This window comes from Eptatretus burgeri, chromosome 3, assembly GCF_056783735.1.
Source record: "Eptatretus burgeri isolate ZD-2024b chromosome 3, Ebu_testis_v1, whole genome shotgun sequence".
NCBI classification, from domain to species: domain Eukaryota; kingdom Metazoa; phylum Chordata; class Myxini; order Myxiniformes; family Myxinidae; genus Eptatretus; species Eptatretus burgeri.
This window is the reverse complement of record NC_140963.1, coordinates 126079676-126092829: the sequence shown is the minus strand read 5'-3', so window position 1 is coordinate 126092829 and position 13154 is coordinate 126079676. Positions and strand designations below refer to the sequence as shown.

The 13154-nt window shown below is 41.9% G+C and overlaps 1 protein-coding gene across 2 annotated transcripts in view; it reads right to left on the bottom strand.

Annotated features, from left to right (window-relative positions):
* The window catches only part of LOC147030931 (dmX-like protein 2), a 504858-nt gene that overhangs the window by 465401 nt on the left and 26303 nt on the right, over window positions 1–13154 (bottom strand). For both annotated transcript variants that reach the window (XM_085875495.1, XM_085875494.1), the window contains exons 3-4: window positions 9373–9444; window positions 8952–9030 (exon numbers count right to left, since the gene is read on the bottom strand). In XM_085875495.1, coding sequence (XP_085731621.1) covers window positions 8952–9030; window positions 9373–9444 — 151 coding nt within the window. The remainder of the gene's footprint in view (window positions 1–8951; window positions 9031–9372; window positions 9445–13154) is intronic.

Below are 13154 nucleotides of genomic sequence, written 5' to 3'. Positions count from 1 at the left end.
CGAGAGCGACAGAGGTGTGGGAGGAGTGCTGCATTTTATGAGGAGGGAGCAAGGAGGGAACAGAGTGAGAGAAAAGGGTGGGGGAGAGGAGGAAAACCAAAAAAAGACAGGTGAGAGGTGGAGGTGGGGTTAGCAAAGAGATTGATATGTCGCTTCATGACTGAACACAAAAAAAGAAAAAGAAAAAGAAAAAAAAAAACATTTCAGAACAGCTGTACACACAATGACACAGCAGTTTTTTTTTTTAAGTAATCCACAGGAACATCTTATGTGCAAAAACTTTGATATTGCAGTTCCAGAAAATTTGTGGGAACATGAACCAAAAGCAATCACTGAAAACAATGAAGTCCCGCTCATGTTAATATCAGTGATTTTGGACCAACGATGCAAAAATCAAGAAAATGACCAAATATCAAGACCTTGAGCATGAAGTGAAAAGATCCTGGAAGCTGAAGATGCCAAAGTTGTTCCAGTGATGACGAATAACCTCACGGGAATGATGATGAAGAACCCCACAGAGGTATTATTACAAAAGAATATCATGACAAACGAACCACAGTTGGAAGCTGTCCTGGACTCAGTAACGATATGAAGAGCACTCGGCACAAAACTTTGAAAACAAAAAAAAAAAATAAAAATAAAAACTTCACAGCTTGGTCCATGAATCGTTATGGACCAAGCCCCCTTACCCCTTATCGAAATGAAGGTAGATACTTTGAACCCACCCTGGGAGGACTCCATTCCACATTCTGAAACCCCATATGAACGCGCGCGCACGCACGCACGCACGCACGCACGCACAAATTTGGAAAGACAAAGATGTCACAATGGAAACCAAGAGGAGACTGCTGAATCATGCTCTCGTATTTCCAGTTACAATGTATGGACAACGAAACGAGAGTTAAAATGTAAAACAAGTCATGGACAGTGAAAACTAACGCAAAAGAAGAGGAATGACCATTTTGAAATGTGGTGAAGAAGATGAATGTGAAAAATTCCACGGACTGCAAGAAGAACAAACAAATCAGTGTTTGAAGAAATTATACCACCATGCACAATCGAAGCACTGATGATGAAACAGAAACTGTCTTGGTTTGGAAAAATCATGCGTGCAGAAAAGGAAAGTTTGGAGAAACCAAATTATACTGAATGTGGTTGAGGAAGAAGAGGAAGAAGGTTGATTCTCATTAACATTTGGAATTTGAGTTTTGTGCGTCAATCTGTGCAAATCTTGAGTGGAAATTCACCGATGCTGGTTGACGATTCAGCTACGAAGTATTCTAAATTGTCCTCACAATCATAGTGTGTGTGTGTGTGTGCCGCGCGCGTGCGCGTCTTCTTTCTTATTGCTTAAAAAGGACAATGAGAGCGGCAATTGTTTCTGTACGATTATATCAATTGGTAGTTAAACCCACCGCCCCCCCCCTCCCCGGCCATCCATTTTCATTTCATTTTATTGAGGCACTAAAACTCAATTATTCTCACAGAACAACTCAACTTGACACTTCTCACTTATTAAATAAGACAGTTTTGTCAGTCACCTTCGTTACTCTATTATAAGGCTCTGAAGGAAAACAAAACAAAAGAGGAAAACAGATGTGAATCAATCTGTCAACAGAACCCAATAAAATCCAGCACTTATCACACCCTTAGCTCTGCGTGTACCTCGCGTGTTCCAGCAAGGGAAGGGTATTTCAACATGGTGGCTGCTTGCCCCGTGAACGTGTGCTGCTTTTTATTAAAATTGTTACTTTTATACTGTATAGATGCATCCTCGCAAGTTTGACAGGAATCCTGTCACAGAGGTAACGTACTTACTTTGAAACTGTCTAGTTTGGGTTTGATTCTCAACCCAATGATAAACTGCCATACGTCCATCAGAGGGACGACACACTTTGTGATTCAACACCCTGCATCATTGACAGAGCATTGCATCACAAAGGGTGGTATTCCGTGGATGTACATTAATCTGGGAGTCGTGTCTACTTGCATTCGCTGGTAGATATCAAAAAATCATATGGTGTTTTTTTTCGTAGAGTAGGTGAGTTATCAGAGTCCTAATTTCTGCCAAAATTAGCTCCATGCAGTTAAATGTGAGGCCTGTTCAACTGGTTTTTAGACTTGGATTTAACAAAAAAATAAAAAATAATAAAAAAAACTTTCCCCGACTGACCACACAAGAAGGAAAGACTTATTGGGGCTGTGTGAAGCCTGGTGTTGGCTTAGTGGTTCGGGTGGCGGCTTGGGATCCTCGGGTCCTGAGTTCAATCCCCGTTGGCCGCTGAATTAATACACCAGGAGGTTGACTCAGCCTGTCATCCTTCTGAGGTCGGCAAAATGAGTACCAGTGTACTGGTAAGGGGGACACTGCATCAGCGGTATAGCAGCGTCCCAACCAATGATGCAGCCAGCAGCCACAGGCTGCACTCGACAGAGGGAGGAATTGGGGCTGTGAAAGTAGTAATGGTAGTAGTTGTAGTTGTAGTCGAAGCAGCAGAGCCACCCCATCCTTTTTATGCGTCTTGGAGAACTGAGAGTATCTTGATTGCAAAACCTTTTGAACTGCCTCAGCACATGCAATATGTCCAAAATATTCAAACTTTTTTGTGTTGAATCAGAAGTATTGTCACAAACGTAAAACAATCGATGGACCAAATCATTAATTTATATTCTTCAGTTATCATGGTGACAAAAAACAACAACCTTGAAATAGCCTTCATGTCACCTCGGTCTCAATCATTCTTGAAAATTTATTTTAAAATCTATTTATTGTATTGGAGGGACCAATTTCCACTGCTGTACAATGACAAAGTGGGAAAAATGTATAAAGAGCAAGGATCTTTTTTTATTTTTACCTGCTTATCGAGGCTGAGGAAGGACCAACTCGCCAAGCCAACTCAAGCAAGAGCAACGACACAGCAGTGAGATCGTAGTAACTCTCCATGAACTACAGTTAGCTGTCACAATGCTGAATCAACTATAGTTCTACATTGCTGTCCAATTTTTGTAATTACTGGAATCGTCAGTTGACTGCAGTAACAATAAATTAACTCGAATGTCATTTAGAGTGAGTTGCCATATAATTCAGTTTACTGGCGAGGAGTGGTCTGAATTTAAACGGTAACAGTGCAATTTGTTTGAGGAATATGAAATGAAAAAAGGTTACGCCGTCATCATGGCTTTGAATTTGAAAAGACTAAATAGCAAAAAGTTTTTTTTCCGAGAGATCTCACTGTAATCTGCTCGATGGAAGAAAAAGTGGTGCCACGTCCCCGAGAAGAGGGAGGAAGAATAGCTGACAGCGGGAAAAAAAGGTTGTGAGTGGAGAAGCTGCCAGAAGAGATCTCCTTGGTGAAGAGCATGTGAAGGGAAATCTGGTGGACCGGCCAGCCACTCAAAAGTGACCCTCGAAGGACCGGACAAGTTGGACGTGGGAAGAAGCTTGGAGGGTTGTGATAGCGAGTAAGCAGCAGATATGAGTTGCAGGATCGGGCCTGTGCTGGACCTGTAAGGACTGCTTCCCACGCTTACTGGGACATCGTCATGGGGCAGATTTGTGTGTCACGACGACTTTTTGCCAGAGGTTGAGACAGTGGTTGGTCATTACCATTGTTGGTTGATGATTCTGGGAGGCAAAAACTTTTCAGAGATTGATTTCAGGTACAAATGAATAAAGGTGTTGATCTATTCTTATCAAGTTGATTCCCATGTGTTGAAATGCAAATGATTTGGACTTGCTAATGTTTGAGTCGCTGCCCCAACTCCAGACTTGGATTGGAAGTTCGATGCCTTGAGTGAATGATGTGAGATGAATCCTTTAAAAAATTTAAAGAAAAACCAGACTGTTGTATTGACCCTCACTGAAGGAGAGGGTATTGCATATGGGTCCATTTGTTTGTTTGTTTGTTTGCACAGAACTTTGTGTTTTTCTCCTCAACTGCTCGTCCGATTGAGACAATTTTCACCGTTGGTGCGACCACTCAAGAAGCATGTTTAAATGATAATTGTGACGTCATAGCTCAAGTTGTGTGGCAACCATGTTGGAAAAACTTTGGACCACTGTATCTCTGAGACTTTACCAAGGAAAAAATTGAAGCTTGGCACACAGCAAGTACTCCTTGTGTGGAATGAGGGTGATATTTTTATGATGTCATGGATGCCTTCATTATGACATCATAAATGCAAAAGTAGAACGCGACATCTGATCAGAATGAAAAATTTTGAGGGTCATCTCGGGATAAATTGGTCCATAAAATGTTTTTAGATCCTCGTGGAGGATCTCCAAGTCTTACTCACGTTGTTGTTCTTCTGCTTCCTCTTGTGGACTTTTTTGTTTCACAGCCAACAGTTTTCATCGAAACTTCCTGAAACTTGGCATATATATATATATATATATATATATATATATATATATATATATATATATATATATATATATATATATAAATATATATATATCTCGTCATCCCCTGTTTACCGAGGGGATTATGTTCCAACCCCCCCCCCCCTGCGAGAAGTGAAAATCCGCGATGAATGGATGTCTCCCAAAAAATAAAATAAAATAATATAAAAAAAAAAAAATCGACTCGTCTGGTCTGGTCGCCCTGGCAGTGATCGGGTTCGAGGTGCCAGAGATCGACTCGTCTGGTCTGGTCGGTTTGGCAGTGATCGGGTTTGAGGTGCCAGAGATTGACTCATCTGGTCTGGTCGGTTTGGCAGTGCTCGTCCAACCGCGGCAAACCTTTTTCCTTCCCGAAGCATAAAGAGCACCTTAACCTTCTCCTGAAGCGTCAGGACCTTCCTCTGGCGCTTTGGTTCCTTGCCAGAAGCCTTAGAAGGTGCAGGGCGTTTTGGCGGCATCATAGGGCTTGGAGAAAAAACACGGAGAAAATATTTGAAGTTCACAAGCGAAACTTTGGCTCGTGTGTTGTGTGACTGGTCGAGCGCCACGCGTTATAATTTATTGCTTAAATAATTTATATTTTATATATTATTACCGCGATATACCGGGGGAATACGCAGAAAAAATTAGTTAGGTTCCAAGGGAAAACCCGCGATGAACCGGGGGTGCGATAGGTGAACCGCGATATAGCGGGGGATGACTGTATATGTAAAAACACCCCGCGCAGACAGTAACCATCTCAGATTTTGAAAATTCCTCCAAGAAAAAAGTTATGTCAAAATATCTCCGCAAATGGAAATCGCCTCAAAAATTATCTCCGAAACTAGGCAAGCTTTTTGAATTCTGTTTGCGGGACTCGAACAGGGCATTAGCAGAGATGAATTACTGCACATATGATGCATCACGATGACGTCATATCAATTTTTATGACGTCATTCCTATTTCTTGACATTTTTTGTTTCACAACCCAGTGTTTTCATCGGATCTCAGTGAAACTTGCCATGCATATGCAGAAAGCCCACGCGCAGGCAGTAACCATCTCCGATTTTGGAAATTCTTCCGAGAAAAAAAGTTGACGTCATAATATCACCGCTAATGGAAATCGCCTGTACCATTATCTCCGAAAAACTTGGCAAGCTGTTTGAATTTTGTTTGCGGGAATCAAGCCGGGCATTAGCACAGATAATTCATCGCAAACCTGATATATCACAATGACGTCGTATTCGTTTTTTGACGTCATCATTAAGAGGACGAGGATCTTAGCTCATTTGAGCTTGTTGATGACGTTATCGGTCACGTGATTCGGCAGCCATATTGTTTTAAAAAAAAGAAACCTTCAAAAACCTTCTCCAAAATGGCTGACCAGATCGAGGTGAAACTTTACACACGTGACCGCCTATCCATGAGGAACAAAAGGGTCACACATATGATGTCATCGGCCACATGGTTTGGCAGCCATATTGGATTTACCCTAAAACCTATCAAAATGCACCACTCAAAAGAAGTCCTGGTGACTGTCTGCAATCTCTGATAGCTCTTTTAATTGTTAGCTAATATGGAATAGGCAAAGCCGAGAAGCGACGTCGAATTCTTCTTACATTCGCTTCTTAAATATATCAAATTAAATATATCTTTTTGCGATGAAAAAATAAATATTACCTTAACATCACCTTCACAACAACAACTACACCGCCTCGAACAGGATCTCATCTGCAAAAATAAATATTACCTCAACATTACCTTCACAACAACAACTACACCACCGAGAACAGGATTTCATCTGAAAAAAAAATTAAAATCCTCAACATTACCTTCACAACGACAACTACACTGCCTAGAACAGGATCTCATCTAAAAAAATTAATATTACCTCAACATTACCTTCACAACGACAACGACACCGCCGAGAACAGGATCTCATCTAAAAAATATTAATATTACCTCAACATTCTACCTCATCATTACCTTCACAACAACAACTACACCGCGAAGAACAGGATCTCATCTGAAAAAAACTAAAAAATCCTCAACATTACCTTCACAACGACAACTACACCACCAAGAACAGATCTCATCGAAAAAAATAAATATTACCTCAACATTACCTTCACAACAACTACACCACCTAGAACAGGGTCTCATCTAAAACAATTAATATTACCTCAACATTATACCTCAACATTACCTTCACAACGACAACGACACCGTCGAGAACAGGATTTCATCTGAAAAAATTTTTAAAATCCTCAACATTACCTTCACAACGACAACTACACCGTCTAGAACAGGATTTCATCTGAAAAAAAATTTAAAATCCTCAACATTACCTGCACAACGACAACTACACCGCCTAGAACAGGATCTCATCTAAAAAAAAAATATTACCTCAACATTACCTTCACAACAACGACACTGCCAAGAACAGGATCTCATCTGAAAAAAACTAAAAAATCCTCAACATTACCTTCACAACGACAACTACACCGCCGAGAACAGGATCTCATCTAAAAAAAATAAATATTACCTCAACATTACCTTCACAACAACAACTACACCGCCAAGAAAAGGATCTCATGGAAAAAAATTTAAAATCCTCAACATTACCTTCACGACAACTACCCCGCTGAGAACAGGATCTCATCTAAAAAAAATATATATATATATTACCTTCACATTACCTTGACAACAACTACACCGCCGAGAACAGGATCTCATCTGAAAAATTTTTTTTAAATCCTCAACATTACCTTCACAACGACAACTACACCGCCGAGAACAGGATCTCATCAAAAAGAAATTTAAAATCCTCAACATTACCTTCACAATGACAACTACACCGCCGAGAACAGGATCTCATCTAAAAAAAATTTAAAATCCTCAACATTAGCTTCACAACTACCCCGCTGAGAACAGGATCTCATCTAAAAAAAAAAAATATTACCTTCACAACAACTACACAGCCGAGAACAGGATCTCATCTGAAAAAAAAAATTTAAATCCTCAACATTACCTTCACGACAACTACCCCGCTGAGAACAGGATCTCATCGAAAAAATAAATATTACCTTCACAACAACTGCACCGCCGAGAACAGGATCTCATCTGAAAAAAATTTAAAATCCTCAACATTACCTTCACAACAACTACACCGCCAAGAACAGGATCTCATCTGAAAAAAAATTTAAAATCCTCAACATTACCTTCACGACAACTACCCCGCTGAGAACAGGATCTCATCGAAAAAAATAAATATTACCTTCACAACAACTGCACCGCCGAGAACAGGATCTCATCTGAAAAAAATTTAAAATCCTCAACATTACCTTCACAACAACTACACCGCCGAGAACAGGATCTCATCTGAAAAAAAAATTGAAAATCCTCAACATTACCTTCACGACAACTACCCCGCTGAGAACAGGATCTCATCGAAAAAAATAAATATTACCTTCACAACAACTACATCGCCGAGAACAGGATCTCATCTGGAAAAAAAAAAATTAAAAATCCTCAACATTACCTTCACAACGACAATTACCCCGCTGAGAACAGGATCTCATCTAAAAAAATAAATATTACCTTCACATTACCTTCACAACAACAACTACCCCGCTGAGAACAGGATCTCATCTAAAAAAATAAATCCTAGAAGTGAACATAGTATTCTTCTTGCATTCGCTTCTGACTTTACCGATAACTTGTTCACAACTGCATGCGCAATTTCCGGTTGCTTCGGCCTGGATTCGAGATCAACGATCAAATAACGTAAATCACGATTAAAAATTATTTTTTGATGATGCGGGAGATATCTTTATTAAAATCAGAGGAGGAAATATACACCATGTCTGATATAATTTGGGTCTTTCATGTCTCCGACGATGCCTTTATCTCCCGGCATGCATCATTCCCCATGACAAAAACCGGAAACAAACAAAAAAAAAAACGGAAGCAAAAGGGTCATAGCCAACGACACGGATTCCAAATTGCCAGGGGTATTGTGTTGTTGTTGTTGTTTCCTATTCTCTCATGTGCACGCGTTAAGTATGAAGCTCACTGCGTTCGCTGTTAAATTTAAGAGCTGATGAAGAGATTAATATGGAGTAAAGAAAATTCAAAGCGACATGAAAGGAGTAAGACACAGGAATTTTACGAGATTTATAGAGGGATGAGAATACACTCTGGACGTGGTGATAATCAATACCTGAGCAAGGCAGTGAATTTGTCATACCAGCAATGTTATTTCAATTGCCAATAATGTGTGGAGAGAATTAAAGATCGTTTGAACTTTTGGTGTTTTTATACTCGGCTTGTTGAAGGGATCGTTTGCTTTTTTTCCATTATTTTGTTTGATCTGTAATTGGGGAATAAAATCCATATCAGCTAATACCTGGCACCAGAACGATTTAATAGTGGTCAACCTGCCACCCCATGACAAATCATCTCCACTGCTTGATGAAAATCGATTTACAAAAGCAAGACTGTCAAAGTAGGCATCAAGTTGTATTTTAACTTCACGGATTAAAGGAAAATGTCTGATGCGGCAAGTCACCTTGCGGTTCCCAAGCCAGAGCTTGCACTGTGGAGGGAACATCAAACTGACCGGTGTTGTACCATTGGAAAGGAAGATTCTGCAAGAAGATATATGAAGGAAAAGGAGTTAACACATCTTATATTAAACAACCTGGCTTGCACATGAGGAGCCACAACATGCACTGTGGCACCTTCTATTGGTCAAAATTAGAACGATATGTTATACGAGATTATAGTCATTCCAGACTCTGGATTTAAACCTACCTTGTGAACATTGTTATCTCCAATCACCTTCAAAGTTCTCTCCCATCCTCTCCTTTTCCCCAAAGGTATTCTTATTTGCATTATGTTTTCACAATAAGAAATATCAACAAGTATACAGTCAAACTTTCTGCAAAACAAATGTATTTTTCCTCATGGTTAGGTATTTCAACACTCACCGACTTTTGATTCCTGTGAAATTTGGGGAACGGGTCAAAAATGCAGACTGTGTTGCCGTAAGATGCTGCAATCTGAAATGAAAAATAAAGCCAACATTAAAACTTGTTTCGATCGAAAAAACAAAATAAGAAATGGAGTGAAGCTGTGACATGCTTCTGGCATGCACAAAATTACGACTTCAAATCCCAATTCCGGAAGAATACCGACAGGGTTGACGATGGTCTAATCTTTGAATATGGAAGAATTTTGTGCTTTGTCCACCCCCTAGGATTCTGCAGGGCACACACCATCAACCTCCTCCTGGTGAAAATACCCAAGTCCAGGATCACTGCTCACATACACTCATTAGTTCCTGTTATTTTCCTGCCTGTGGAACCAATTTCAACATTATCTTCCATCTCATTCTTCCCTCCAGGTCTTCAAGATAGCTGTCCACCACCATCTCAGATAATCCCCAATCCAATGCATTCTGCCCTACCCCCTGTTCCTCCCAACACCCATTGTTTGTCCAAGTCTGCCTCTATCTTGGCCTTCAAATTTTCTGTCAGTGTTTCACCCCTTATCTTCATTGTTCCTTTTGTCCTGATCGAGGCATGATCCATTAACAGTACTAGTTTTTCCACAAGCCTCAACTATGTACGCAAAAAAAAACTTGAAGGGCACTTGGTAGAATGCATACCTCCACCATGTAATGCCTGATCCATGAGAACATTTCGGGCCCAATGCATTTTTGAAATATCATGCCATACAGTACTATTGTTGTGGTGCCGGGTTCAGTAATGAGGATGACTGCCAGACGGAGCAGTTGGGCCATCTGCTACCGAACACCGGAATTGAAAGGTCGTCACCACGGATAACTCCGGAGTTGACGGGTCACTTAAAGGACCGTGGTCGCCAATATTTTGACGGGGTGAGGTCGGGTCCACTTGTCTATTCCAATTTACCCAAGTACTCACGCCGTCGAGCTACCGGGGAAGCCAACCCTCGGCCGACTGTCCGAACCGACTCGGGTCCGGCATAACCGAGCAGGAATTACCAGAGCCATGCCGGACAAAATAAACACCTACAGCACAAACGGCCTTTCGACTTCTCAAGCCCGAACCATACTGGGTCAATGGAAGAAATGACAGGCAACAAACTGGAACATTTAACACGGTTTATTTATAATGGGGAGAGGAGCACAAGGAGCAGAGTTAAACCGACTAAAAGAAATGCAGTCAATGTACAAGCAAACACTTAACAGTTTCCACTTACAGGACTGGGCACGCGCACGCGCACGCACACGCACACGCACACGCACACGCACACGCACACGCACGAAATGGACCCCGTCGGGTCTTTATTGGACCCTCCAGCCGAGGAGGATAGGTCAGCTGGGGGGTCAGAGTCCAGCTGTGCACCTGTCCGCCTTGTGCGGTTTGGTCGGTCTTGTTCGGTGGGACTCGAACCCACAGCTTTGACGCAGCACCAAGCACCAGGGGCGAGGGATATGCGATGGACGCCAGCCAGCATGAAGGCGGACGAGACGAGAGGAACCCCTGCGCTGTGAGGACGACCAGAAAACCAGACCAGATGAAAGGATCACCAACCGGCCAGGCGAGAGCAGACCAGCGCCAGCGCAGCCAGAACACGCCGAACACTCTCCCTCCACCTTGCGCGCGGGGGCCAGAGGGACCGCCTCCGACGTCACCTCATCCCTCATTGGACCGGGGGGGGGGGGGGGGTGGGGCGTCGGTTGTCTCGGTAGCCTGCCTTCATTGGGTGGAGGGCGTGTCGATGTCTCCGCCCACCCCCACCCCAAAGAGGCCCGCCCCTCCAAGAGGCTGCGCAATAGTATATGGCATTCTGGCTTCCCATTGGCTGGCGAGCGTCGGCCAACGCTCGCTCCTCGCTGAATGGACAAGAGGGACTCCAGGCCCTTTTTGGAGCGAAAACCAGAACGCCAGCGACCGATGAAACCCCGCCTACGCACGTGTTCGGCACGCAAGCGCGAAAAGAATGCGAATAGTGCCGAAAGCAGAGGTGGGCTGTTGCCATCGACTCCTTTGGAGGGTTGTTGGGGGATATAAAAAAAAAACTAACGACAAAATAACTCGCAGCGCACACATGAAATTCCCGTAAGACACAGGGGATGGATTCCAACTATACACATATACTTAACGAAATAACTAAAGTTTGGGACTGCTGACTGTCTGTGTGCAAGAGGCTTCCAAATCCGTAACACTATATCCTTTTTGGCCCTATCTCTCAATGGTGAAGAATCACTTTAAAAATTAAATAAATCTCGTATCCAGATCCGGATTTGGATCTTCACCAAAATCAAACCAATCCGTCCTTGCGACACACCCAACCTGTCCACAAAGCTTCGTCTGAATCGGTCTCCAAGTTTCTGAGATATCGTGTTACATATAATTTTTAGCCCTCCTCTCAATGGTGAAGAATCACTTAAAAAATTATCGTTGTCAGATCTGGATCTTCACCAAAATCAAACAAATTCTACCTCGTCACACACCCAACCTGTCCACCAAGTTTCATCCGAATCCGTCCACAGCTTGAGATATCGTGCTCTATATCGGTTTAGCCCTATCTCTCAACGGTGAAGAATTACTTTAAAAATTATCAGATCCAGATCCAGATCTTCACCAAAATTGAATCAGTTCTTCCTCGTCACACACACACAACGTGTCCATAACTTTTTGAGATATCCTGCACACAAACAGACAAACAGACAGAAAGGGGTGAAAACATAACCTCCTTCACCTTCGGTGGTGGAGGTAATTAACACTGCATGCATTTATTTTGATGTTTGTACACAATGTCTTAAAGTTCATTAAAAAAAAATTAATTCCATGTTAGTATACAGTCTTAAAGTTCAATAAAATAATGCTCTTAAAGTTCATAAAAAAAATTAATTCCTGAAGTTTACCGATGTTTTACTGCCAATGACCGAGTGGTGACGACACCACCGTATCAAACATATTGCATCAATTATACGTGCTTGTACTGTCGTGGCCCAAAGTATAGGCACCCTTGCACTTTTTTCCAAGTCACTCACAATTTTCTCGAAAAAAATTTTGAAATTGACAAGTGTTTTGTCTCCACAATTCTTTATTTCACTGTTAATGTGACAGAACCTTTGTTTTTGATTCAGAACTTAATATATCCTTTTAAATCAGAAAATAAAAATAAATGGCATTGACAAAATTGACACCCTCGACTTAATATTTGGAAGCACAGTCTTTGGACAAAATAACTGCAGTCAAACACTTCCTTTAGCCATGAATGAGCTTCCTCCACTTCTCTACTGGCAGTTTGTCCCATTCTTCTTGTGCAAACTGCTCCAGTTCTCCCAGATTTGAAGGGTACCTTCTCCCAACTGCTGTTTTCAGATCTCCCCACAGGGGTTCAATGGGATTTAGATCTGGACTCATTGCTGGCCACTTCAGAACAAGCCAGTGTTTTGTCTTGAACCATTCCTGGGTGCTTTTTGAAATGTGTTTGGGGTAATTGTTCTGCTGCAAGACCCATGACATTCACGGAAACCCAGCTTTCTGACACTGGGTTGAATGTTGCGCTCCAACATACCTTGGTAATCTCCTGATTTCATGATGCCATGCACACATTCAAGGCACCCAGTGCCAGAGACAGCACAGCACCACAAACAATCACTGAACCTCCTCCATGTTTGATTGCAGGGAAGGTGTTCTTTTCTTTGAAGGCTTCATTTTGTTTTCTGTAAACATAGAGATGATCCGCTTCACCAAAAAGCTCCAATTTGGTC